Genomic DNA, 27,598 nt, shown 5'->3' with positions numbered 1-27,598 from the left:
TTTCGGAGGTGCAGCTGTGAAATCGATTATAATGTTATGGATCTGTTGAGAACCCCTTGCGGGATATTAGATAATAACTAGGCACTTGTAACAGCGGTATTTCAACGAGAGCATTCTCTTCAGATTCATGAATGTTTTACTGGTCAAAAACCTCACTGGAAGTTGAAAAAACTAATTAATGTAAAACGGCGCATTTCATTCTGAGTACTCAGATTCTATGTGGCCTCAATTGACCCTAAGAACGCATTTTAAGGACAGTCGACTTTTCCTTTGGATGATGGAGTTTTAAACCATGTTCTTTATTTGCAGGCAGGTTTGGTTAGATTGACGCAGGAATCAAGTGGAAAGAACATTCTAAAATTCAAAATGTGTTTTCAAGGTCTGGCCTGGCACGCAAGTCATTGTATAAGGTTAGCATTCTGAATAATTACAAGATACAGGCAAGAACCTTTTCATTATGGTTGCTTAGGTATACAATGTCAACTTCATCCTACAAACAAGCATTTACCTGTGTCAAATGAGAATTCTTTTAATCAATAGTTTGTGCCAAACCAGCTGTTGACTTTTGCAGTGCTCACATAAATGACAAGATTTATTATACAATATTCCGCACTTTCGGTCATCCACACAAGTTCCATGTGGACCTTTCCCTCCTTGTCACTGTAGTTGAGGACAAAATGTTGTCCCAAAAAGTCATAAAGGCAGTCCGGCATTGCAGAGGTATGTATGTTGACTGGAGCACTCACGCACCAGAAGGGCTTCTCAATTTCATCCAAAAGAGTGATATCAATCATGAAGCAGTTCTAAAAATAAAGACAAAAAAAGCGTTATATAAAATTCCAAACATACATTTAAATATGTATATAATGCTAACAGCCACTACAAATTATTGCACACTTTTTGCAAAAAAAGGCCATAAAGGAAGGCATATAGATTATTAAGGTAAAAAAAAAAAAAACACCGGAATTGACATACTGAACCAAAGTGAACCATTTATTGTTGGTATTTGACAGAGCGTGTGCCTAGTATCAGAGAAAAGAGACAGAAGGAGTGAACGTTTTTACTGTAAGAGAAACATTGAGTTGAGGTGAATATCAAGTTGGATTATGGCTCCATCTAGTGTCCCTTATTTATTTTTCTCTAGCAATGACTAACCCTAGTAGGCGTCATGCACTCATATGGGAGGAGATTCAAAGGTAGTCCTGGATGAATAATGTGGATCATGGATCATTTTGAAGACTCTGGCTGGAGTCATTGGTCCTAAACGGGTGATTTTAAGACCAAGCAACTTCTGAAGGTTAAAGACAGAAGGTCAGATTTACTAAAGGATTGCGCTACCCTTGCGTCACATAAGGTGATGCAAGAGCAATGCAATCCAAGCCACACAAAGCCATCTTGTGTGGCACTGCGTGGCTTGGTAAATCCATAGTAATGCAAGGCAGCACAAGTCGCTGCTTTGTGTTACTCTGTGACGGGAAGGAGTTACAAGGGAGGAGAGTAGGTGTTCCCAAGCGTTAGTTGCCACATTTTCAGATTTATCAAGACTAGTAAACCTGGGAATGAGTCAAATTGTATTCCTTCAGTGATCGAGTTGCAACAAGGAGAAATCCCTTTGAATGCAGCACACCTAGAGGAAAAATCCTCTAAGGATTGTTTTTGAACAGGAAGGTGAACAAAAAAATCCTGCCTCTTGCACCATGGTACAAGGGTGCCTGTGATGGAGCAGATTTCATTTGCAGTCAGGCATTGCTTTATTTTGTGCTTCAGACAGACTGCATTTAAATTGATACGTACATTTTGGTGCAAGTTAAAACACATGGCACATGAGACATGAAATGAGGCCTAGTCAGTCTGAAATGCTTTTGCTGAATTGACATGTGTTTTGCAGTGTAGAGAAAACTTGAGATTTAAGCGGCCTTTTTAGTTGTGAAGAATAACCATAGAATGTGTTCTCTTTTCCCAGCTCTTTTCCTTGTAATCTACACCCCTGTCCCGGTCTTAAAAGACTTTGGTTTTATTGCATATTTAGATATATATTTCAGTTTAAAACACCTCTTTTTATTATGTGTGTCAATTAATAATGCACCAAACACTACACATGGGGCTAAACACTTTTTTGAATGAAAAGCTAGCCAAAACATTATTAACTGTGTGCACTTTTAAAATTTACACTAATGCATAATAAAGCTATGTTGCACATTTTTATTTTTGCATGTTGTGCACAAATAATAGAAAAAGCTGCTTTAAACTAATAGCTTTGCTGTGAAATCTTTTACAAAGGATATTAATATAGAGTTGGGAAACATAATGGGCTGATTTACATAAAGTTAATACTCTCTTGTGTTTGTTTTGCTTTTTGGGCCTAAGAAAACATGGCTACCTGTAAATCCAGCAAGGCTGTGACTTGCATTAAAAGAAGAGAGCATGTGCAGATTGTACCAGCTTGCCTCAAGACACGAAAGAGTCATAGCCACTGTGAACTGTACATTCTTGTGATTGTGCCAATGTACCAGTGTTAGTTAAAGTATCCTTCCTGCCTACGATATGACAGGAAGGAAAATCAGACTGAAACATTTTTCCCCTAGTAAATGTTGCAAACACATATAAAATGTATTAAATTATTAACGCTTCTTTTGTTAAAACTGGTATGGTTAGGATTTTTGTAATGAGTCAGGATGATGAAACCTCTTGCCATTGTGGCTAGCCAATCAGGGGTACAAGCTTGTCTGAAAATGCAACATTTTGTGTAGTCTGCCAAGAATTAGAGTATAAATAATGACCTCTTTGGAGGCCTGGTTGGCTTTTAGGCTCATTTGGCTTTGGCTTAGGCTTAGGCTCTTTAGGCTGTGCTTCATTCATATGGGTTAGGTACGAAAACGTCGAGGGAGGAGATTGGTGCAGCCTTGGGAGGAAATTTGCATCCGAGGAGAAGGGAGGTTTCTTGCTCATATTATTTTTTTAGAGAAGTCCTTGCACGTCATATTTTTGGCATGGAAGGCCACATTCCTTAGAGGACTAGTGAAGGAGGGGCTGCTAGCTCCTAAGACACAGACAGGCAGAGCGTGCAGCTGATTAGGATAGAATTAGATGCTAAACTTTAAGTTTATGCTTTGACTAATTAATCAGGTCTTAAAAGATGTATTTGTCTTATGCATGTATTTCTCTTTGTGGGAGATTTTTGCAAACTATTTAATTATTGATTAGCCTTGCAAGACTGTTTTACTTAGAAACTCTTTAAGAGTTTTGACTGACATTTTGCGCCACATTTTCTTTTCTACATGTGATGCTTTTATGCAGACTGTAATATGTTCTGTATTATTGCTATTTTTCGTGTTTTCCAAATTCTGTAACCTGATTGATATTTTACTAATGAATAAAGGGTCAGAGAAAAATTCACTTTTGACTAGAAAATAAAACCTTTTAAAATACTCAACAACTCTCTTCACTGGCTTAAATAATAATTGCATTTTTGACTGTTCATGTTTATGTAAAGTCTCCTGAAGGTAATACATGGTGTCAAGGGCCCAACACCTTTTCAGCAGTAAATAGAGGTAGCATGAGGGTTTTGCATTGAGAAATTACCGCTGCATCACCTGCGTTAGTTCTAGACAGCACAGTGCGCCAGCGCTATGAAAGAGCGATTATGCACCATATCTTTGTACATATGGTGTATTCCTGCCCTCTCCATCTGTCGTAGCACAGCTGTGTTGTGCTGCGTCAAATGTTAGTAAAGCTGGCCCTAAGTTGCCATAGTTACTATCTTAAAAAAGTGACAGCAAGTTTATTCATATCAGTGTTTGCATTATAATAATTGAGACACCTTCGCTTATTTCAGTTTCATGTGGAAGATCCACGTCAGAAATTCAGACAATTCAAGTTTGGCCACGTTATTATTCTGTAGATTCTGGATGCTGAAAAGCAATTCCTAAATTGTTGAGGTTTTGAAGACTCTGTAAAAAGTGGTACACACTTTCTTTAAATGCACAATATTGTGTGAAATTAGAAAGCCACCATTGCACTATAAATTGTGCAAATTTCTGATCTAACTGTTGTTAAGTACTTTAGTATTTTAATGATCCTAGACCAGCTCCCATGTCGACATAACCTCATCCCGAAAACAGCTTTCAGCAAGTCACAGAACCCATCATTTGTAAAGACACAACACACTACAGGGACCATTATTAGAGGACATGCAACCCGTCCCCATATTGACAGAACCAGTTTGCCACTTTGAGGCTAGAGCACAATGTGCATGATCTTTAATCATGTGTAGTGGTGGCAAATCGAATATAGCATGCTACTACGCATGCTATTACATCGCGTTCTATTACAATGCGGTCGTTACAACAACCGCGATGTTAGAATGCGATACCTTTACATCGCAAGTCATTAGATCAACTTGCTATAGGGGTTGTGCTGGACTTAGGAATAGTATAATTTACTATTCCATCTCCAGCGTGCGCAACATTAGGGAAGGTGCTGGAATAGTAAGTTATACTGTTCCTTAGGTTAGAGCGCCCCCTACAGCAAGTCGATCAAAATGACTTGCGATGTAAATGTACTGCGTTCTAACAATGCGGTTGTTGTAACTTACGCGTTGTAAAAGGAACGCAATGTAATGGCAGCATTGTAAACACTGTTTCCCGGCAAGACACATCGCTTGCTTTCAGTCCAGTATATACAGATGGTTCACTGTAGTTTTTTTTTAAAGTATATGGATCTGTATTCTCTAATCAATTGATGATCCGAATCTGCAAACCAAAAATGTGGCATGAACTATTCCCTCAGCAAAGACAGCAGTGAAGTAAAACTTTAGGGTCAGTATTTGCCTGTCTAAGAGTTATACAGTAAGGAGTTACTCCTCTCAACCCCCATGTATGCCCTGACGTTTACCAAGAGTGCATATTCAGTACTTCACATTCAGTAAAGCTCCCTGGTACCAAAATGTTCATTTGCAACTTAGGACTCAGTCTTTAGACCCTCCAAAGATCTATGAATAATCAATGGACCAAGGCAAAATAAATTTCCATTGCTCATTCAATTCCGTATCAAATCTGTGTCCTCGAATACGGAATTTCAAATTGGTTGAAGATCCAAGCCCACAAACTAAAAAGGGGACCCACGAATTCTGGGACAAAAAAGGTCATTTAAATTACATTTTGGAGGCAATAGCTGAGATTCTGTGACAGCATCTTCATCCTCGCTTCGTTAAGTGGCGTCTCCCGCGTACCCCCATTAGGTGTGCCCTGTTTTCAGGGCAGAGACTTCAGTGCCTCACATTTACTCAATAGTCCCTGCGACAAAATGTTCAACTGAGACCAGTCACATTTCTTGCATCTCCTCAGGATCCAGGAATTCTCACAGAATCAATATAATTCAATCAGATTTATGCCTTTTTTTGAAAACTTGATTAGAAATCGATTTCAGAAATCCAGGATGGTTCTCGAATTGTTAAGATCTCGATATTTTTTCAATCTCATTTAGCCTTCAAATTTTTTCACGATATTGTGCAGATAAAAGAAAATTTGGCAAGTCACTCAAGAAAAATCCAAAGGCCTAAACCAAATAGCATACAGCTGAATTTGGTGAAAACCCCTTCTCCCTGAGGATATTTATGACATTTCGAAATATACCCTAGAAATGTGTTCGTAAGACAATATGTTCTACTACCAATGCTCGTATGTACCGTATTATACTTAATGAATGCAAGCATTTGCCATTGGAGCATAATGTTACTGTACCTGAACATTGCCATCAAATGCATCCGTCTTCCATAAGAGCCCAATTTTTCCAGCAAGAGGTGCATGCTGTTTATTGTTCTTTACACTTATTACTGTCAATTTCAAGAAGCCGTTGACAATGTCATCTGTAAGAACAAATTAGTACGTACTTTAGCTGTGTTTTGAATTATTTTCAAAAGAAACTTTTGCGATTAGAAATTATAAACATTAATGGATGCATGCTTTGTTGAACTGAGATAAGTTACTTAATTAACCTGTGACTCTGAAATTGTTCTCATCTCAAGTTCAGCTAATGTGTTCCTCTGCTGTCCTATAACCTCTTGCACTACGAAAGATTATATCTTCCATCATGGGCAAATCTAAAGTCCTTAGTTTTATAGTGCATGAGAGGTTGCTTTAAACAACATGACTAACACTGCAAAACATCTTAAGTATCCCTATGAGAGACACAGGGCTCGAGTCGGGGTACCACGCGGGTGGACGGCGTCCCCCCACTTATTTTCCAGCGGGGACACCATCCCCCCTGCTAAACAGCTGGACTTCACTCTATGGCCTCTCTGGGACGAGATCGGAGCACACAGCATGCTGCTCACCTTCGCTTTTGAGGGCTGTGGGAGGAATCCCACATCTGGAGTAAGGAGAAGGGAGGAGCCGCCCCCTCACCTCCCCTCCTCCCCCAATCCCAAGCGAGGGGGGAGGCATTGGGGGCTCTCTGAGCTGCTACTACTACCTTCCAGATTTCTTTTTCATCTACTCGGCGGGGGTGAGAGGGGCGGGTGAGGGGCAGATTCTTGAAGTGGCAGAATAAAGGGCCCCCCGCCACCTTTACAAATGAGAGGGCGCTTCCATCGCTAATTATCATTTCATCCCTCCACATCATATGATTGATTCGCGGAAGACCCGAGGAATCCGGGCCCCCTCTTCAGGGCTGAGATTCACAGCTGCATCGTGAGGGCGTCCAATGGTTGGCTAAAGTGCGCCCCCAGCCCCATACACACACGCGCACATACACACCTCTTCTCTGTCCCTCCACACTCCTGAAAATCAGACCAGGTGCCATTAATCATATTCCCATGGCCAAATAACCTGGCAGTTGAAGAAGAATAAACATATTGAAAAACTGCCCCCCCTGCACCCCTATCGCCAATCACCCCCCGGCTCCCGCCCCTTGCATGACGTCATTTCCGTTGTGATGTCGCTTCCGGTGACAGCGTCCCCCCACTTCTTTTTTTAGGACTTGTCCCCTGGAGAGACATCAATGTGTGGTACAAACCTTGTATAGTCTGGATCATTGGCATGCCCTCTCCACTGGTCTACGAAAGATCTCTCTAGCTCCTATGAAAGGGACAGTCCACAATACATCACGATTGGTCTCAGACTCTGTCAGGAGTCTTCAAACTGGGGGGGCGCAAGGCTCTGACCAAAAGAAGCATTATGCTGATAGCAGTGCCTTGTTTTAAGCAGGAAATAAAAGAGCGGCAGTAATCGCTCTGTAATGGACCATCATTACCATCTTTTGTCATTAATATCCTAACTGAGAGCATGCTTCAAAAAGGAAAGGGCTACAAACATTCTTCAAAAACCCCATCCCCATTTCTAATAGTCACACTGTGGTACTTTTACACGTTAGTAAGGCCTGCCTGGCCAGAATAATATGTTTGGCAATCATGTATTTGGTTGCATTTTTAAAACTGTAACAGAATTTACCAGCAATGTCTAAATATGTTTTGTGTGTAAATAAGTTGATATATTTCAACATTGCCAATTTACTAGAATAATTATGAAAAATTCTGAGAGGGGGGGCTGATGAATTTTATTTTTTCACTGGGGTTGCGACATTAAAAAGTCTGAAGACCACTGTTCTGTGTCTCTGCAGTGCTTAATTTGAGTCGGTCGTTTCCGCAATTAATTGTCAATACCGGCGCTTGTGACAGTCAGCTAAAAGGTGCAGCTGTATGGCTAATTTAGAGATAACCACAAAAACAGTCAAATATTAATTGAATATACATTAAAAATTACTATTATCTACGCCCAAGCTATTCTTATAGCTTTGGTGACTTGAAATAGATGGTTAATAATTGTGTTGTTGCTATCCTTGGCAGTATAGCAGGGGAAAATATGGTGAAAGCTGCAGTGTCCTCCTGACGAGAGCTCTGGCACTTATTTGTTTACCCAAATTAAGCACTGTCCCACTGTATTCCAGTGGGTTGAATGTGTGTTTCACTGTCTGAGCCAGTCTGAAGTCTTTGAAAGGATTCGGATAACGCTCAGAAGGAGCATCTAGTCATGCTGGAGCCTAACACTGGATCTAAAGAAGATGGTTAGACCAGTCTATTTAACTCGTACTGTTTAACAATTGATCTCAAAGACTGAGGGAACTCTTGTGAAAGACTAAATTCTTTCCGAGGATTGGGGATTGCTTAGCACTGCTATTTCCCCTCCACTGTTTTATTACTCTCACTGCAAGACATATTCCTTTATTAAGCCTATCAGACTTCTACTCTTTTCTGACAGTTTTCTCTTCATCCGCTACATTTTTAAGCATTTTGCTCTTTTCAACATGGAGTGCGACATAGGCACGACAGGCATCGAAGGGGTTTGAATCAGAGACAGACATTCATAGTGCCAGTGCCAACGTTACATCCCACAATCTGGACAATGAAGACTCTAGTGTCAATGCACTAGTGTCTAAGGCTGTGGTATTAGAGCAGACCTCATGGGAGTCATTATACCAAGACTGATGTTGATGGGGAGGGTAAAGTTGGTGTTGCACCAGCAGGTGAAGTGAGAAGTCACCCAAAGTAAGGAGTGATTGGGAGGGGGCGTCATAGAAGCTCCCATCATACCCACTTGTGGAAACAGCTGCCGCATCAGCATGAATGGCGTCCGGACAAGCTTGAGGAGGCAGTCAAAGCAGCGTAAAGGAATTTGAAGGAAAGGGATCGTGAACCTATGGTGTTGAAGGTGCTAGCAGCAGGCAATGAAAAGGCACCTGAGAGCCAAGGAGGTGAGAAGCCTGCAGCTCAGTAAACAAGCGAGCAAAGTTGATAACCGAGGGTGCAACCTAAGATGTGGTAACTCAGGAGGGGTGCGTAAGGTATCCTCAGGAGCGCGGTCAGTGTCTGGGCAAACGCAAAAGCGGCCTGCTTAGGTGCGGGTGCGGCTCATCATCGCTTCCATGATGGCTGCGAAATAAACTGCCCTGGGATTCCCTGGAATTTTTAATTGGACCACAGTATCTCACGCTATCTAAAGGGGAAACAAAATGTATACCTGTAATCCGGCCCGAAAAGATACAATTCATACAGTGGATGTTGTGGTCTGCAGAAAGTGCAACTTGAAATGGATTCTAGGGGAAAGTGGAGCTTGTGAAATACAGTGTGAGGAAGAGTAAATTGAACACACAATCCCCCCTCAAGAGACTGAGCAATTGATTAAGCCCTCACTTGGGTGTATTTGGGCTAATGAAGCGGCGTACACTGCGGGAGACAGCAGGGAGAGGGAGTACCCCAGTCAAATCAAAGTTGGGCAAAACTGCTAAAACTCACCACTTATCAATGAGGAGAAGCTCCAAGGCTACAGACCCAGAGAACAGCCAGAATGGGTCAAAGCGCCAATCAGGCCAAAATACCAGAGCCATCAGCTCTACTGGAATATACTCTAACTCCTATGTCTTCAAAATGTCAAAGAGGGGCCATTGTTCAACCAGTAAAAGCGTTTCTGAGCAGCTTCTATTGACCACAGACAAAGTGTGATAGGAGGAAACGATTTTCCCTGGAGGAGAGAGATCAGGACAAAAAGATGCCACTTATATTTGACCTTTTACCCTAGCCCCAGATAGGTAAATATAGGCGAAACACCTCTATACCCTTTGCTGGGACCAAAACACTGGGAGAGGGTAAAGTTATGTCTTAGGCAAAGGAACTAGAGGATAAAACCCAACAAGCATTGCATCCAGACTTAATACCGTACAAGATAAATGCTCTAAAAGTAATGTAAAGCTAGATAGAAAACGCTAGACACCTCTTGTTTCCGTAAACCAGCACTGGGGTTCCTCAGACAAACTAATTTTCAATGACATCATGGGTATCAACACCTAATACCCAGTTGGAAGGAAGGCTCCAGCAGATCCTGGATGAGTTCAAAGAGATGAATTAATTGATGTAATTTATAAAGTGTAAACTCCTTCCTGTGGGTGCCTTGGCGATATAGAAAACGGACAAGGCTTCAGAAATGTCTGGAGTAAATCAAGCAGGATGGTCAAGTACCTTCTATTCCTGTGAGAAACTACAGGTCTTTTAGGCCTTTTTGAAGGTGAGTAGGGAGGGAGCGGCTTTTAGGGTCAATGGGAGCCTATTACAAAGCATAGCTGCAGTCCTGAAAGAGCTCTTCATGACCCAGGTGGCCCTCCTAAATGAAGGGACAGTCGGGTTTATGGCAGAGCCTGAACAAAGCGCCCTACCTTACGTACCATTTGAGTTTCTCCTTGAAATGGGCTGGCCCCTGTCTGTGCAATGATTTATAAGCTAGACAAAGAGCCTTAAATCTACAGCGTTGTCTGACTGGCAGCCAGTGAAGGTTCCTGATGGCTCCTCTTGCCAATTCATATTTAGGAATTTTAAAAAGATAAAGTGGGCAGCAGCATTTTGGAAAGTCTGTACCCTCTTCATGAGACCTGATGCAAGATTAAGATAGACACTATTGCAGTATTCGATCCTTGCAATTACCAATGCAATGATTACAGTTTTAAGAAGTTTGGGTGGTAAAAGTGTTTCAACCTTTTTTATGAGCCTTAAGGAGCAGCATGAAACAGATGTAATTTTATTTACTTGGCCCTTGAGCTTCAACTTTTCATCTAACACGAAGCCTAAGCATTTAACTTTGTTTGAGGGTTCAGGAAGTGAGTCCAACTCAGGCGGCCACCATTCCGGCGTCCAAACAGGGTTTGTTGCCAAAGATGATTACTCAGTTTTAGAGCCATTTAATTTAAGGCAATTGAGGTCCATCCAATTGCTCACATTGCTCATGCATGTTCTGAATGCCATGCCAGAGTTATTTTCGGGTTTTGCTAGGGACACCACAATGTGGGCGTCGTCAGCATAAGACGCTAAAGAAAAAACAGAAGTTTTAATGTTAGCCGCCAGTGGCGTAACAGAGATTAAACAGTGTTGAGCTCAATGCTGAGCCCTGGGGGACTACATAAGGCAAGGAGAAGGGCCTGGATGTAAACTTGCCCATCGTAACATTTTGTTGTCTATTAGCCAAGAAAGATTGGAGGAGATCCAATGCTGTATCCTCTATCGCCAGCGCACGCATACGGTCAGCCAAAATCTTGTGGCTGACCATATCAAACGCTGCAGAGAGATCCAGCAAGATCAGGGACGCCTTCCCTCCCCAGTCAAGTAGTTCCTGTATATCCTCTGTAGTTTTTTCTGAACACGTGTTGTGTATCTCCAATAATGAGTTTTCTTCTGGATACTCTGAGAGTTATTGATTAATTACTTTCTCCGCCAACTTGGTGGCGGAGGGGAGTATTGATATAGGGCGATAGTCGTTCAGGTCCAGAGCATTCAGATTGTCCTTTTTTAGCAGGGGCAGAACAGAGCACAGTTTCCGTGAATAGGGAAAGTACCTCCTGCAAACATATTGTTAAGAATTTGCGCCAGATATTGTACTACCTTTTGCCGGGATCATGTGCATTATTTTTGGAGGACAGGGGTCTTGTGGCTCGCCATTTGATTAATGGGATTAACTTGGTGAGTTGTTCTTCTGAAGGAGCCCTAAAGGCAGAGAATCTGGTTTTGCCTAATGTGGAAGTTAGGGAGTGCCCATCCTGTTGATCGGCTGCCCTCTTAGTAGTAAGTTTATTGAAAATATTAGCAATCTTTTCTTGAAAGAAGTTTGCTAGAGCATCACAAAAGTTTTGATTTTTTAATGCATGGCTAGGGCTAGCTGGTACTACCAGTTTTTTATAGCTACGAACAGAGTTTTGTTTGCATCACTGGCTGCTTTTATATGCTCAGAGTAATATGAGTTGTGCTGCCAAGATACATTTTTTATGTCCGGCAAGTTATTTTTGTAGATATTTTTCACCTCCACCTCATAATTGTTTTTCCATTTTTGCCCTCGTCTACGGCAGTCCTGCCTTGATATCCTAAGGTTATCGTTGTACCAAGGCTGGGATACTTTCTTAGCTGTGAATTTAATGAATTGGTGCTACAATTGCCAAAGCAGAGTTTAGCCAAAGCGAAAAAATGTCAACGCTCTGCTCCAGGCTCTCAGCAGGTTGCCAGGATCCAGGGGTTATGGCATCTCTCAATTAAGCCGGCCGTATTTTGTGCCAGGCTCTACTTGGAGTATGTTGGATAGTATTTCTGTGCATAATGCTTTTAGCAGTCTTTACCTGCCAATTAATTGCCCAGTGAATGGACCAGGTGAGAGGGAGGGATGGAGTAGAATGATAGCAGTAGAATTGGAAAAGATCTCATCTAACATGTGTCCAGCCCTTTGCGTCGGACCTCTAGTGATTAAGTATAGTCCAAATGCATTCATCACATAAATCAACTTTAGAGAATCTGGGGAAGTTTCACTTTCCAGCTAAAAGTTGAAATCGCCTAATACCAGGAAATTAGCATTGATGATAGAGGATGCCAGTATCATGCTACGTTTGTCTGCAAAGCCACACCACAGGCCAGGTGGGCGATAAACTAGCAGAAGAATAGTATATACCAAAGCGCAATCTGAAGTCCAGACTCAGCTAAGTGGGACAAACGCTAATTTTCTTCAGATCAATTCCAGGATCACACTCACAGAACAGTGTATCTCTGATCTAAAAAACTCTCAAAGAATTTCTGAGCTTCAAACAGCAAAAGCTAAATTTGAAATTCAGGAAATTCAGACATAACCAGAAGAGATAGAAAACAGATCCCAACGCTCAAGTTTATGCTCCGTGGGGATTCCAGAAAAATAAGAAACTGGCCAGGATCCTATTAAATTAATCTCTGATTTGGTTGAGAAGTAGGTCTTTCCCAGAGAATCAAGGAAAAATTGAAGATTTTTCAATCATGCGGGCCCATCAAGTCCCCTTCTCTCACCCATCAAATTCCAGGTATCCCTGTGCATTTTTGGTAATTGTTTGCTTTTTTCAGATAAAAGAACAAATTGTATCTTAAGTCATAAAAGCAAAAGGATTTAAGATGGGGGATGAAACCCACTTTAACATCTGTTCGGACATGTCGGCAGCTGTAGTCCCTTGCAGGCGTGATTTTAAATCCATGATCCAACTCTTAAGGAAAAAAGGCATACAAGTGGTTCTGGTACAACAGTCCAAACTAAAAGTACTATGTGAGGGTCAATTTCATATAGAGGGCTCAGTGGATCAAGCTAACAAACTTTTACAGCAGTAGTACAGAAAGGAGCAAGCTAAATTAACCAAAATAAAAAGAGGTGCCTAAAGTAATGAACGTTGCTTGGTATGCAGGAACTTTGTAAAAAAGAGATTCTGTCCCATTGTTGAGCATTCTTTATAAAGCAGCAGCTAGGCCAGGAGATGGTTTTTGAGTATCATTTCAGGGAACTCAATAAAGGGGGAGGGGTTAAGTCGAGGGCATCAGACAGCTCCCAATTGAGAGCACGAGATGGGTGAATCATTTAGGGGTTACTGCCTCAGAGGAGGGTTAGGTGAGAGAGGGGGATAAGGGGAGGGGGTGGACGGTGGGGCTTTGTGGGATGAGGTAGGGTGTTTGCAAAAGAAATATGGCAGTACAATCAGTGGATTGCATTGGAGATCCAAATGGAGTGGAAAACACAATGTATATTATGCCTCTTAGGCAACTAAGAATCATTTCATGTAATGTGAATGTGTTAAATATAGGCTCGCCTAGTTTAAATCTCTCCAGACAAATATATTTCTCCTTCAGGAAACACACTTAAAGAGGAGAGCCCCCCTCCCCAACCCCTCCCGAAAGTAACTTGTTTCCTGCAGCATGCTTTCCATGCATCTTCCACTGCAGCATTTAGTGGGGTGGCATTACTGGTGGGTAAGGAAAAAAAATGTGAGATCCTCAAGGTAAATAGAGATCCGAGCGCCAGGTGGATCTTGGTGTGAATGAAGATATTTAGTCAGGGGTACAACTGTGCAAACCTTTATGGCCCTATCAAAAATTCGCCTCAGACTCTGGAATCCTTCTATAACTTTGCAAAAGAAGAGCTGGGTCCTCTGTTAATTGGGGTGGGCGGAGGGGTTTCGCAGAGGGATTTTAATATTCTTTCAAATACAAGGCAAGGAGAAGGGCCTGGATGTAAACTTGCCCATCATAACATTTTGTTGTCTATTAGCCAAGAAAGATTGGAGGAGATCCAATGCTGTATCCTCGATCGCCAGAGTACGCATACGGTCAGACAAAATCTTGTGGCTGACCATATCAAACGCCGCAGAGAGATCCAGCAAGATCAGGGACGCCTTCCCTCCCCAGTCAAGTAGTTCCTGTATATCCTCTGTAGTCTTTTTCTGAACACGTGTTGTGTATCTCCAATAATGAGTTTTCTTCTGGATACTCTGAGAGTTGTTGATTAATTACTTTCTCCGCCAACTTGGTGGCGAAGGGGAGTATTGATATAGGGCGATAGTCGTTCAGTTCCAGAGCATTCAGATTGTCCTTTTTTAGCAGGGGCAGATCAGAGCACAGTTTCTGTGAATAGGGAAAGTACCTCCTGCAAACATATTGATAAGAATTTGCGCCAGATATTGTACTACCTTGTGCCGGGATCATGTGCATTATTTTTGGAGGACAGGGGTCTTGTGGCTCGCCATTTGATTAATGGGATTAACTTGGTGAGTTGTTCTTCCGAAGGAGCCCTAAAGGCAGAGAATCTGGTTCTGCCTAATGTGGAAGTTAGGGAGTGCCCATCCTGTTGATCGGCTGCCCTCTTAGTAGTAGGTTTATTGAAAATGTTAGCAATCTTTTCTTGAAAGAAGTTTGCTAGAGCATCACAAACGTTTTGATTTTTTAATGCATGGCTAGGGCTAGCTGGTACTACCAGTTTTTTATAGCTAAGAACAGAGTTTTGTTTGCCTCACAGGCTGATTTTATATGCTCAAAGTAATATGACTTTTGCTGTCAAGATCAATTTTTTATGTTCGGCTAGTTATTTTTGTAGATATTTTTCACCTCCACCTCATAATTCTTTTTCCATTTTTGCTCTCGTCTACGGCAGTCCTGCCTTGATATCCTAAGGTTATCGTGGTACCAAGGCTGAGATACTTTCTTAGCTGTGAATTTAATTAATTGGTGCTACAATTGCCAAAGCAGAGTTTAGCCAAAGCGAAAACATTTCAACGCTCTGCTCCAGGCTCTCAGCAGGTTGCCAGGGTCCAGGGGTGATGGCATCTCTCAGTTAAGCCGGCCGTATTTTGTGCCAGGCTCTACTTGGAGTATGTTGGATAGTATTTCTGTGCATAATGCTTTTAGCAGTCTTTACCTGCCAATTAATTGCCCAGTGATCGGACCAGGTGAGAGGGAGGGATGGAGTAGAATGATAGCAGTAGAATTGGAAAAGATCTCATCTAACATGTGTCCAGCCCTATGCGTCGGACCTCTAATGATTAAGTATAGTCCAAATGCATTCATTACATAAATCAACTTTAGAGAATCTGGGGAAGTTTCACTTTCCAGCTAAAAGTTGGAATCGCCTAACACCAGGAAATTAGCATTGATGATAGAGGATGCCAGTATCATGCTAAGTTTGTCTGCAAAGCCACACCACAGGCCAGGTGGGCGATAAACTAGGAAATGAGAATAGTATATACCAAAGCGCAATCTGAAGTCCAGACTCAGCTAAGTGGGATAAACGCTAATTTTCTTCAGATCAATTCCAGGATCACACTCACAGAACAGTGTATCTCTGATCTAAAAAACTCTCAAAGAATTTCTGAGCTTCAAACAGCAAAAGCAAAATTTTAAATTCTGGAAATTCAGACATAACCAGAAGAGATAGAAAACAGATCCCAACGCTCAAGTTCATGCTCCGTGGGGATACCAGAAAAACAAGAAACTGGCCAGGATCCTATTAAATTAATCTCTGATTTGGTTGAGAAGTAGGTCTTTCCCAGAGAATCAAGGAAAAATTGAAGATTTTTCAATCATGCGGACCATCAAGTCCCCTTCTCTCACCCATCAAATTCCAGTTATCCTTGTGCATTTTTGGTAATTGTTTGCTTTTTTCAGATAAAAGAACAAATTGAATCTTAAGTCATAAAAGCAAAAGGATTTAAGATGGGGGATGAAACCCACTTTAACATCTGTTCGGACATGTCGGCAGCTGTAGTACCTTGCAGGCGTGATTTTAAATCCATGATCCAACTCTTAAGGAAAAAAGGCATACAAGTGGTTCTGGTGCAACAGTCCAAACTAAAAGTACTATTCGAGGGTCAATTTCATATAGAGGGCTCAGTAGATCAAGCTACCAAACTTTTACAGCAGTAGTACAGAAAGGAGCAAGCTAAATTAACCAAAATAAAAAGAGGTGCCTAAAGTAATGTACGTTGCTTGGTATGCAGGAACTTTGTAAAAAAGAGATTCTGTCCCATTGTTGAGCATTCTTTATAAAGCAGCAGCTAGGCCAGGAGATGGTTTTTGAGTATCATTTTAGGGAACTCAATAAAGGGGGAGGGGTTAAGTCGAGGGCATCAGACAGCTCCCAATTGAGAGCCCGAGGTGGGTGAAGCTTTTAGGGTTACTGCCTCAGAGGAGGGTTAGGTGAGAGAGGGGGATAAGGGGAGGGGGTGGAAGGTGAGGCTTTGTGGGATGAGGTAGGGTGTTTGCAAAAGAAATATGGCAGTACAATCAGTGGATTGCATTGGAGATCCAAATGGAGTGGAAAACACAATGTATATTATGCCTCTTAGGCAACTAAGAATCATTTCATGTAATGTGAATGTGTTAATTATAGGCTTGCCTAGTTTAAATCTCTCCAGACAAATATAATTCTCCTTCAGGAAACACACTTAAAGAGGAGAGCCCCCCTCTCCCACCCCTCCCGAAAGTAACTTGCTTCCTGCAGCATGCTTTCCATGCATCTTCCACTGCAGCATTTAGTAGGGTGGCATTACTGGTGGGTAAGGAAATAAAATGTGAGATCCTCAAGATAAAGGAACTAGAAAGGAACCACAGCGTGAACCTGGTGGACAGGAACACCCTCACCACACTCACAAAGAAGAAGTACGAACTGAACAGGATACTAAGTGAAAGGGCAAACACGTGGATTAACAAATACAAATTCATCAACCTAGGCTCAGCAAACAAAGCAGGCAGGGCCCTAGCAGGATACCTGAAAGCCAAACAAAGGCAGCACTCGGTCGCAGCGATCACAGACAAAAACAACAATACCCACACGGCCAATAAGCTAATCCTGGAAACCTTCAGGGGTTTCTACAAGGAACTGTACACAGCGGACAAATCACTAGGGGCAGACGGTGGCGCAAACTTGCTAGACAAACTTGACCTGCCCAAACTAAGCAATGAACAAAGAGACTCACTAGAGCAGGATATAACTGGAGCCAAGGTGGGGATGGCTATAGACTCGCTGAAACCAAATAAAGCGCCAGGGCCGGACGGATTCACCGCGGCATTCTCTAAACAGTTTCAACCCCTGCTAAAAGATACAATGGTCAGAGTCTTCCAGATGTGTGCAGACGGGCAGTATGACTAACTCGATGGCGGAGGCAAACATCATCGTCATCCCCAAAGAGGGGAAGGACCCACAGTTCCCGCAAAACTATCGCCCAATCTCGCTAATAAACGTAGATTGCAAAATCTACGCAAAAGTAATGGCTGCAAGGCTAAACACATATCTACCTCACCTCATACATAAATCGCAAGTAGGCTACCTAAATAACAGACTCTCACAGGACAATACCAGACTACTCTGTCACCTCATAAACCACACAGAAAACAACATGGAGAAGGCAGTCATGATTGCGCTTGACGCAGAAAAGGCTTTCGATAGAGTCTCGTGGACCTTCCTCGACCAATGCATGCGCAAATTCGGACTAGGGGATAAATATCGGGGTATGGTCATGTCACTCTACAAAAATCCCCGTGCACGAGTGGTGGTCAACACAGCCACGTCGGCGACATTCTCCCTGGAAAGGGGGACGAGGCAGGGCTGCCCATTATCACCGGGACTATTCCTACTCGCACTAGAACCACTCCTCTACATGATCCGGAACAACCCGCTAATAACAGGAGTACAAGTAGGAGGACAAGCCTTCAAGTTGGCTGCATATGCCGACGATATCCTGATCACCACATGCGATCCAGAAACATCAATAGAGGCCCTGATGCATACCATTGAGGAGTATGCGCAGGTCTCCGGATATAAACTAAACCCCAATAAATCAGAGTGCAAACCGATGAACTGCCACACAACAAGGACAGTCCTAGGTACGTCCGGACTTGCGTGGCAAACAAAACCCCTGAAATACCTGGGCCTCCTCTTTGGAAGAGACCTTAGGTCTACCCTAGACCACAACGAGGAGGCAATGCTAAGGAAGATCAGGAGCAAGCTAGAAGCCTGGAGTCCCAAATTCATCAGCTGGTGGGGCCGAGTAGAGACGATCAAGATGATGATCACACCAATGCTAAACTATCTGCTGAGCATGCTGCCACTAACCCTGACTTCAGACTTTCACAAAAATATAGACAAAGCAATCAACTCATTCCTCTGTGGGGCAAAAGGGCCAGAATTAGCCTATCAAAGCTTAGACTAAAGAAAGACCAAGGTGGGCTGAACCTTACGAATTACAAGGCCTTCCAGATGGCATGCCTAGCTAAACAGGGCATACACTGGATCTCCCTGACACCAGAGTACGTGCCGGTCTGGCTCGACCTGGAAAGATGCATCCTGGGGGGAGCAGACCCAATCATGGCGCTAACGGCCAACAGACATCCAGAAGCAAAAAATGCAATCATCAGGAACACAAAGACGGCACTACTTAGAGTAGATAGAGAACTGGGGGTCAGCATCAAAGGCTCCAAATGGGAATCAATATGATACAACTCCAAGGTAACATACAAAGGGAGGATACTAGAGAACAAAGAGTGGTATAGCAGAAGCATCACGACGCCGGTCCAACTAGAGCTGGGCAGCAACCCACTCACATTTGAAGCACTGCAGCGTACGCACAAACTACCAAACAAGGAGTGCTATGAATTCCTCAGGATCAAGGCGGCCATCACCAAAGCCAACCTCTCGAAACACATACCAGCCATCATACGGTACTCACAAAATCTAAACAAGATAGGCCACCAAACCGCTTACATTTACAAACACATCACACCACGCACCACAACACTAAACAACAAAACACTAACATTCTGGGAAGGGGAGTTACAGAGACCACTAAACGAAGATGAAAGGGCCAAATTATGGACCTCAGCATCCAAAAACAAGGTAACCCCACAACTAGCCCAAACTGAATACTGGCTATTATACAGACTACAATGGACCCCGGCCAAGCTAGAAACAGTAGGAGCTAGGGAGAGCGACACCTGCTGGAACTGCCACAAAGCTAGGGGGGACCTGGCTCACGTCCTATACGACTGCCCCAAGGTCAACGTTTTCCGGCATAAAGTATACGATCTCATAGACACGCTTACAGGCTGCCACATACAACGAGGCCTAGCAGGCATAACCATGGCCTTCCTGGCCACAGAGCTCGACTCCAAGGAGAATCCGCGAACTAGTTGACGTTTTGCTAACGGCAGCCGCCAAAACAATTCTAGGGAACTGGAAGAACACGAGCAAAGCCACGTTCAAACGTTGGTTCAACTGGATAACATTTCTAAGAGGGGCAGACAACATCACCGCCAATCACCAGGTCGCGAATCACACGGCCAGAGGTGATATGTGGGCGGCCCTGGATGCCCATTTGGAGCGATAAACCTCCCCCCCTCTTTTTCCTCTTCTCTCTCTCTCTTTTCCTTCTCTCTCGTGCTCCACCACAAGCCAGACAGTATACTTGTCGTAACAGCCAAGATTTGTGACAAATGTTTTTATCCTTGTATATGCCAAATTTACTTCAATAAAAATATTTTGAGATAAAAAAAAGAGATTCTGTCCCATTATTGAGCATTCTTTATAAAGCAGCAGCTAGGCCAGGAGATGTTTTTTGAGTATCATTTCAGGGAACTCAATAAAGGGGGAGGGGTTAAGTCGAGGGCATCAGACAGCTCCCAATTGAGAGCCCGAGGTGGGTGAAGCTTTTAGGGGTTACTGCCTCAGAGGAGGGTTAGGTGGGAGAGGGGGATAAGGGAGGGGTTGGAAGGTGGGGCTTTGTGGGATGAGGTAGGGTGTTTGCAAAAGAAATATGGCAGTACAATCAGTGGATTGCATTGGAGATCCAAATGGAGTGGAAAACACAATGTATATTATGCCTCTTAGGCAACTAAGAGTCATTTCATGTAATGTGAATGTGTTAATTATAGGCTCGCCTAGTTTAAATCTCTCCAGACAAATATAATTCTCCTTCAGGAAACGCACTTAAAGAGGAGAGCCCCCTCCCCCACCCCTCCCGAAAGTAACTTGTTTCCTGCAGCATGCTTTCCATGCATCTTCCACTGCAGCATTTAGTGGGGTGGCATTACTGGTGGGTAAGGAAATAAAATGTGAGATCCTCAAGGTAAATAGAGATCCGAGCGCCAGGTGGATCTTGGTGTGAATGAAGATATTTAGTCAGGGGTATAACTTTGCAAACCTTTATGGCCCTATCAAGAATTCGCCTCAGACTCTGGATCCTTCTATAACTTTGCAAAAGAAGAGCTGGGTCCTCTGTTAATTGGGGTGGGTGGAGGGGTTTCGCAGAGGGATTTTAATATTCTTTCAAATACAGCCGTAGATGCTTCTCGGTGTTTAAACCACAGAATTAACCAAAATCAATCGAGTTTCTGTGTACTTTAATGCATCACTTTGCCCTGGTGGACTCTGGTGGAGTGTTCACCCCAAGAAGAGACCCTATACTTGCCATTCAGAAAGATTTTATTCATTCTCATCTATTGACTTCTTTTTAATCTCACACTCCCTCCAAAGGGCTCAGTCAGAAATATTATGTAACCCATTTCCGGATCACTCAGTGATTACTGTAAACCTTCTTTTAACAGATCATCAAAATGCGAACCCTAAACTGGATTTTGACAAATGATTGCTAGTGAATGATCAATGGGTTACCAATATGAGTCAGGCTCTGTAGGCTTCTTTAGAACGTGCTACTGACGCAGCCACCAATTTTGTAGTCTGGGGTGCCGTGAAAGATTTTTTTTATTTTAGGGTAGAAGTAATAGCTTTCCAGGCAGAGTTAAGGAAGAGGGAGAAATGTAAATTCCAGCCACTTCAATTAGCTCTAAACTAGGTAATAGGAACTTGTATAGTTTCCCCTAAGAGACAATCAAAATGCAAGGTGGCCCAAGTTATGCAAAATCTTCAAGATCACTTTGTCTCTAGAGAGATATTAAACCACAACACAGTAATTCAAAAGATATACGAAGAAAATTAACATATAGGCTGACACCTGACTTGGTCAGCCAAGCGTAGATCTAATTCTAACATTATCAAACAGATTCAGGATCAGATTTACTAAGACATGTTACTCAACCACAAGGTATGCTTGATGCCTTTCTGAAAAATGATACAAAGCTCTGTTCTGCTCCTCAGAATACGTTGCTCGAGATGGTTGAAAGGTGGCTTGAACGACCCACCATTCCCTCAATACCGGCCGACCAGGGGGAAGCTATGATTCGTCCAATCAGTTTGAGGTAGTACAGGCTGCTGATTCTGCTTCCACCGCAAAGGCCTGTGGCACAGACGGAATTCCAACTAAGGTACACAAGTTCTATAACTAAATACATTCTTAGACTATTCAATAAAATAATGCAAGGGGGTGAGGTCCCCCACTCATTTACAGAGTCAGTGGTTGGTAGCTTTCTGAATAAGGAAAAAGGCAGAAAACGATATGAACTCACAACGTTATATTAGCCTACTTCATTGTGACTACCAGTTATTTATGAAAATGTTGGCGAACTGTCTAGTAGTCGCAGTCTCCTCAGTTCTTCGGAATGACCAAAACGGTTTCCTCTTGGGGAGGAATATGGCAATTAATACCAACTATTTTACCCAGGCAATAGATTACATTTCTGCACAAAAGATTAAAGGTGGTAATTGTAATGCCAGACACTGAGAAGGCATTCGACCAAGTTCAGTGGAATGTTTTCTATTCAATTTTAGTAAAGTTTGCTTTTCCATTAAAGTTCATGAAGTATTACAAAAATCTGCACTACAATGCTAAGGCAGCTATAGTTATGGGAATCTGGTAGGTTAGATCACGATATGCCACGGGCGGGACAAGGCTGTCCTCTTTCCCCCATACATTTTTCTCTACTTATTAACCACTAGCTTGCGAAACAGGACCAAACTATTCAAAGCCCGTAGCAGGGGTATAAAAGTTGAAATTATTTGCTGATGATATATGAATAAATGAATACACGGGGCATGTTCAATATGGCGGCAGAGTGAGACACGTCTCTCGGAACTCGGCCAGACACAATCTATCGAAGGGTGAAACCGGCACTTCCTAGGTGCCCCAGCATCACATTTGGAGCTCCTGCTTAGTTTGGCACCTAGCCCCACTGATTAGGGTGGTGAACGAAGCCAGGCGACCAAAGAATCCCAGAGTCCTGCAGAGGTGGTCTGACTGTACGGGAGGCAGCCGGCACGGTGTGTGGAGGCCGACCAGGAGGACAGTCATGGTAGGCCCGCTTCCCATCCATGTATAGGGATATTGCACACCCTGCCTGAATCAGCTGCACCCCCAGCCTGCTTTTTGATTGGAGCAGCGTGTTTGTGAATCCGGGGCGGGGTGCGGCTGTCTGCAGTTGCGGCCTCCCTGCACCTGTGAGAAGTTGAATGTGTGGTGCTAAAGAGGTGGATTCAATGGATGATCGGGGGTCCTCCATTCCCGACGGTTCACATGGATTGGCCTTGAGCCTCTTCGCCTTTCTTCCTCTCCTCTACTACCCCGGTTTACCTGGGAGGTGTGGGGATGGGTGGATGATTCTTGGCTTGGGCCTAGGTATGGTGTGCCCATTACACAGCAGTGGAGTGGGGATCGTGGGGTTCTTGCTGCTGAGACTCTGTTCTCTCCCTTTGCTTGACTCTTTGACCTTATTGGGGCAGCGGCACGAAAAGAGGGTGAGTTGATTCAGACATTCTGCAGCCCCCTCTCCATAGTTGGCCTTCCTCTCCCCCTCCAACTGACTCCCATCTAATACTCTTGGGACTGTTTGATGAGCTAAACTAGAGGTGCATACTGGGGACACTGTATGTTCTTGTTGGCATTCCCTGCACAATTGTAAATGGCGTCCTGTTGCCTCTGTTGGCGATAGCAGAGGAGGGGGAGGCACCACATTTAAAACTGTGTGGCCCTGGTGGTTTGTGTCATGGAGGAGCACCCCCCCATACCCTGCGTTCCCCTGCATATATGCCTTGATCACGCTGCTGGACTCACACCTTGAAGCAGTAGACTACCCGATCGGAAGCCTGCTGGTCCTCTGACCGGGGGACCCTAGTGGTATATCGTGGGAGCCCTACTATCACTGGGAAGCTATTTTTGGCGTTGCCATGTCTTCGCAATGCACCACAAAGCAGGACCTCTCCCTGAAGGATCAAGTGTATTTATTTTAACAACTTCAAAATAAGGAACTCAAAAGATGGATGCAGATGGTCCAGCTGCACCACAGCGACAGCGAACATGGAACAAATTTAGGTAGCTAGGGGAGACAGTCTCAATCAATATTGAAACGAGGCAAATAAATAGTTGCCAAGGATGACTTTGCGTTCGACTCCTGCTTCTGTACTTGCAGCCAAATGAATCACGCCACCACTGGAGCCATCTCATTCCATTGCCAAAGCAACAGCGTTGGCAGTAAACTTCAAGCACTCTTCGTTTGTCATTCCTGGCTTGTAAGAGGAGTCCACAATGCCATAGATGTGGGAACTGCCGGCGACACCAATGGAAAAGGGTTGACGCACCATCATTCCACCCATGGGAACACTATAAACCTGGCCTCCTTTCCTGGAGTCCCTTTCGGCTATGAGAATCCCTGCCATGAGCTCCTCGATGTACCTGTAGCACATCTCCTTGAAGAGGTTGGCAGCGGTGTGCACCAAAGGTGGCTCGTCGAGCTCAATGCTGTGGAATCCGAGCTGGTAGGTGATTGCGTCAGCAATGGCTTGCATGTCTGCAGCAGACCCGGAGCGACAGCAGAAGATGCGGTCAGGATTCGGAGTCAGTTTGTCTGTCACTCAGTTTGCAATATCAGCGCAGTGGTGGTTCGAGGGTCCGCACCAATGACAACTCCCTCCGTCGAACTCCTAAGACATAATTGTGGTCCCGGTACTGACTTCTCGCCCCATCCAGTCGGGGCAGAGGTCGGCGCAGCTCCCGGACCGGGCTCCACTGGGTCCCCGCTGCTGCATCGTTACCGCCACCATCTTGTGCTGCATCAGGACTGTCGCAACTCCCTGAAGGATCATTTTGCCAAGAACTTTACAAAGAAGATGGATCAGAAGCCCGAAGTAGAGGTATTGGCACCACCCACTGAGGGCTCTTGGATGGACGAGACGACCAGGGAGATGCCCCTATAACAAATTCGTTTTTGGAGCAGCTCTTTGTGACTCTTTGCGCCAACTTCACAGGCCTCAAGCAGAACATAGCCATAGAGATTAAGGACATTCAGCGCAATGTGGAGGAGCAGGGCCAGAGGGTGAATTCATTGGAAGAGGGGCAGGATGCTTCGGAGGAAGTGCTGGACGGCCATCATTGTGAACTACTGGCACTTCAGGATCATAATCTGGAGCTTTGCTATCAACCTGAAGACCTTGAAAACAGGTTCAGGCGCTCAAATATACGCATTAAAGGTGTGCCCCTGCAGGCAGTCTCAGAAAACCTTGAGGATTTTGTTGTCCATCTCTTCAGACACGTGGCTCCCTCGGTGGGAGATCAGGAGATTGTTCTTGATTGCATCCACCGAACTAGCCCCCCAGCCAGAGTGCAGGGTCAACCTCAAGACATACTTACTTGCCTGCACTACTACTGTGAGGAGGAGGCTATTATGACGGTGGCACGACAAGACGGTTATTGAATTTGAGGGCCATAGATTGTGGCTTTATCAAGACCTCTCTGCGCTCACTGGAAAGCGGACGAAGACCCTTTGGCAGCTGACAGACTTTTTTGGGAGGAAGAACATCAGCTATAAATGAAATGGGGTCACCCCTTCCGCTTGAAATTGTTTGGCAAGACGAGGTGCGTATGGTTCGCAATCTTGAAGATACCCGGTCCCTTCGGGAAATGCCTACTTTTCACCCTGGTTAGCGAGCCACTTCACCCCCCTGGGACCTGGCGGCTGCTGGCTCTAATTCCCGGTGTTCCACCCGGTGCAATAAGAAACCTGTGAATAAGCCTTCCAAAGCGGATAGTCGCAGGTAATGTACTCGTATATCTAAGCAACTACAACAGGTTGACGATGCTGGAGGAGCAGACAGTGATTTAGATTTGTTTAACCCCAAAGAGAAAGGCTTCCCACTTATTTCTTGGACTCAGTTTCAACTAGGATAGCAGTGACCTCCACCTGTTCCGAACTTACAAGTTTTGATGGCAGAGCTCTGCCACACAGTGGAGTGAATGATCATACCGTTTTTTCACCTATGACATGGACCCTTATATGATAGTTATTGTTGCCCCAGGTGGGGGACACTCTTGATTCAATGTTCTTACTTCCTTTCCTATGTTTCCTCCTCTACATTTTCTCCTCTTCTCCCTATTTTGCTCCCGATACCGACAGGTCACCTATTGCACCATTACACACACTCACATGGTGATTATCCATACTTAGCTTAATGTAAGGGGCCTAATGCACCGTTAAAGCGTTTGGCGCTCCTCTCATTTCTTAGAGACACCAAATGCGATGTGTGTTTGTTACAGGAAACCTACCTGCTGCAGGTGGATTGGCGGTGAATTCGCTCCTGCTGGTCTCATCCAGGGTGATCAATTAGACTGGAGTTGAGATTCTCCTTGCTACACACTTTTTGGGACGAGTGGTGCTGGTTAATATGGAGATACCGGGCAGGCCCTACGTATTGATGTGAAGGGGATTTGGTTCACCCTGGCCACTATATGTGCCAAATAACCATCAAGAAGTCTTTATTAGGAATTCCCTGGGCCAGCTGCAAGTTTGCCATACAGGTATGTTGTGGAGGGCAGGGATTTCAACATTGTGATGGATGCACAGAGGGATACGTCCACACCCACCATGGGTGGGTCAGTTTGGTAGCCTTACTCCGGCCACTCAACAGTGGTTGGGGGAAGTTGGTCTAACAGATATATGGAGGTACATGCATCCCACATCTACTGAATATACTTTGTTTTCAGTCGCACTCTAAACATACGCACATATTGACTACTCTCTCACATCGCCATGCATTATGCAAGAATCGGTGTCGGTAGACATTGGTGCTGTGGCACTTTCCGAAATATCCCCAATAATACTATGATATGAACATTGTAGAGACTCCTCGACCTCCAAGATCAGGAGGCTCAATGCGGAACTCCTTACCTATGATCACATACTGACAGATACACTGGAAGCCGTAACCTAGTTTCTACAGATTAAGGACACATCAGGCACCTCTGATCCTACCCCATGTGAGACCCCAAAGGTGGTTGTGCGGGGTCACTTTATCGCAATAGTCACGAGCAACAACATGGATCGATGCTCTAAGCAGCTTCAATTCGAAACCCATGTTAAGGAATTGGAAGTTTCTCACATCCAATCTGGTTCAGTGGCAGTTTGCCGTTAGCTGACGGAAGCAACTATGAGGACTAGATATGGGCAGGGCAGAATACACATTGCTTAGGGTGTGACAGATACAATTATGCTGGGGGCAACAAGGCAGGTTTTATGCTGCCTCGTTGCCTCAGAACACGAGTAGTGGGCAGGAAGATCACTGAACTGCAGGGACCTGATGGTTCCCACGGTCTCAGGATGAAGAAATTGCCCAGGATTTTGAAGCTTTCTACACTGCCTTTTACACAACAGATGCCCTGTTGGACTAGGACGCGATAATCGATTTGTCACAGGGCCCCCTTTCCACGATTCGCCTGCCACGATAAACTCCCTTGACGCAGATATTACCTGGCAGGAGGTACAGACAGCGATCAAACACCTGCAACCCGGTAAGGCCCCTGACACCTGCAACCCGGTAAGGCCCCCGAACCAGATGGCTATAGTGCCATAATTTATAAGGCTTTTAGTGCTCAGGTGGCTCCTGTACTGGTGTGAATCTTTAACACATTTAGTGCATGTGAGACACTGCCAGACTTAATGTGCTTAGTCACTATCACTGTGATCTCCAAAGTGAGTAAAGATCCCAAGCACTGCACATCATATCGCCAGATTTCTCTCTTGAATTTGACAAAAACATCTTCACGGGCATTCTGCCACGCAGACTGGCTCAGGGGTTAGTTGAACCTAGCTAAGCCGGGTTTGTCCCAGAACAGGGATGTAGTGACAACACGAAGCGATTGGGTCACTTACTGGACACAGTGCAACGTACACAGGTGCCGGCCCTAGTCTTGTCGATTGATGCCAAATAGGCTTTCGGCGGGTGCTCGAGGGTTTTGGGCTTCGGCCCACGATTCTGTCAGTGGGTTCACTGCTGCTACCCCTGTCCCAGGGCTAGAGTGCGGTTGAATGGAGTCCTGTCCATGCCTTTCGCCATTACCCGTGGGACTAGACAAGGCTGCCCAC

General features: G+C 44.2%; 1 protein-coding gene and 1 pseudogene across 1 annotated transcript in view; both read right to left on the bottom strand.

Moving 5' to 3' along the window:
* Positions 1-278: 278 nt before the first annotated feature.
* The window catches only part of FBXO15 (F-box protein 15), a 395,164-nt gene continuing 367,844 nt past the window's right edge, over positions 279-27,598 (bottom strand). Inside the window, exons 10-11 of the mRNA XM_078687513.1 lie at positions 5,742-5,866; positions 279-803 (exon numbers count right to left, since the gene is read on the bottom strand). Coding sequence (XP_078543639.1) covers positions 534-803; positions 5,742-5,866 — 395 coding nt within the window. The 3' untranslated portion in view covers positions 279-533. The remainder of the gene's footprint in view (positions 804-5,741; positions 5,867-27,598) is intronic.
* On the bottom strand, positions 23,576-24,284 carry LOC144827368 (proteasome subunit beta type-6 pseudogene; annotated as a pseudogene).

This window comes from Lissotriton helveticus, chromosome 4_1, assembly GCF_964261635.1.
Source record: "Lissotriton helveticus chromosome 4_1, aLisHel1.1, whole genome shotgun sequence".
NCBI lineage: Eukaryota > Metazoa > Chordata > Amphibia > Caudata > Salamandridae > Lissotriton > Lissotriton helveticus.
This window is presented reverse-complemented; position numbering and strand designations above follow the sequence as displayed.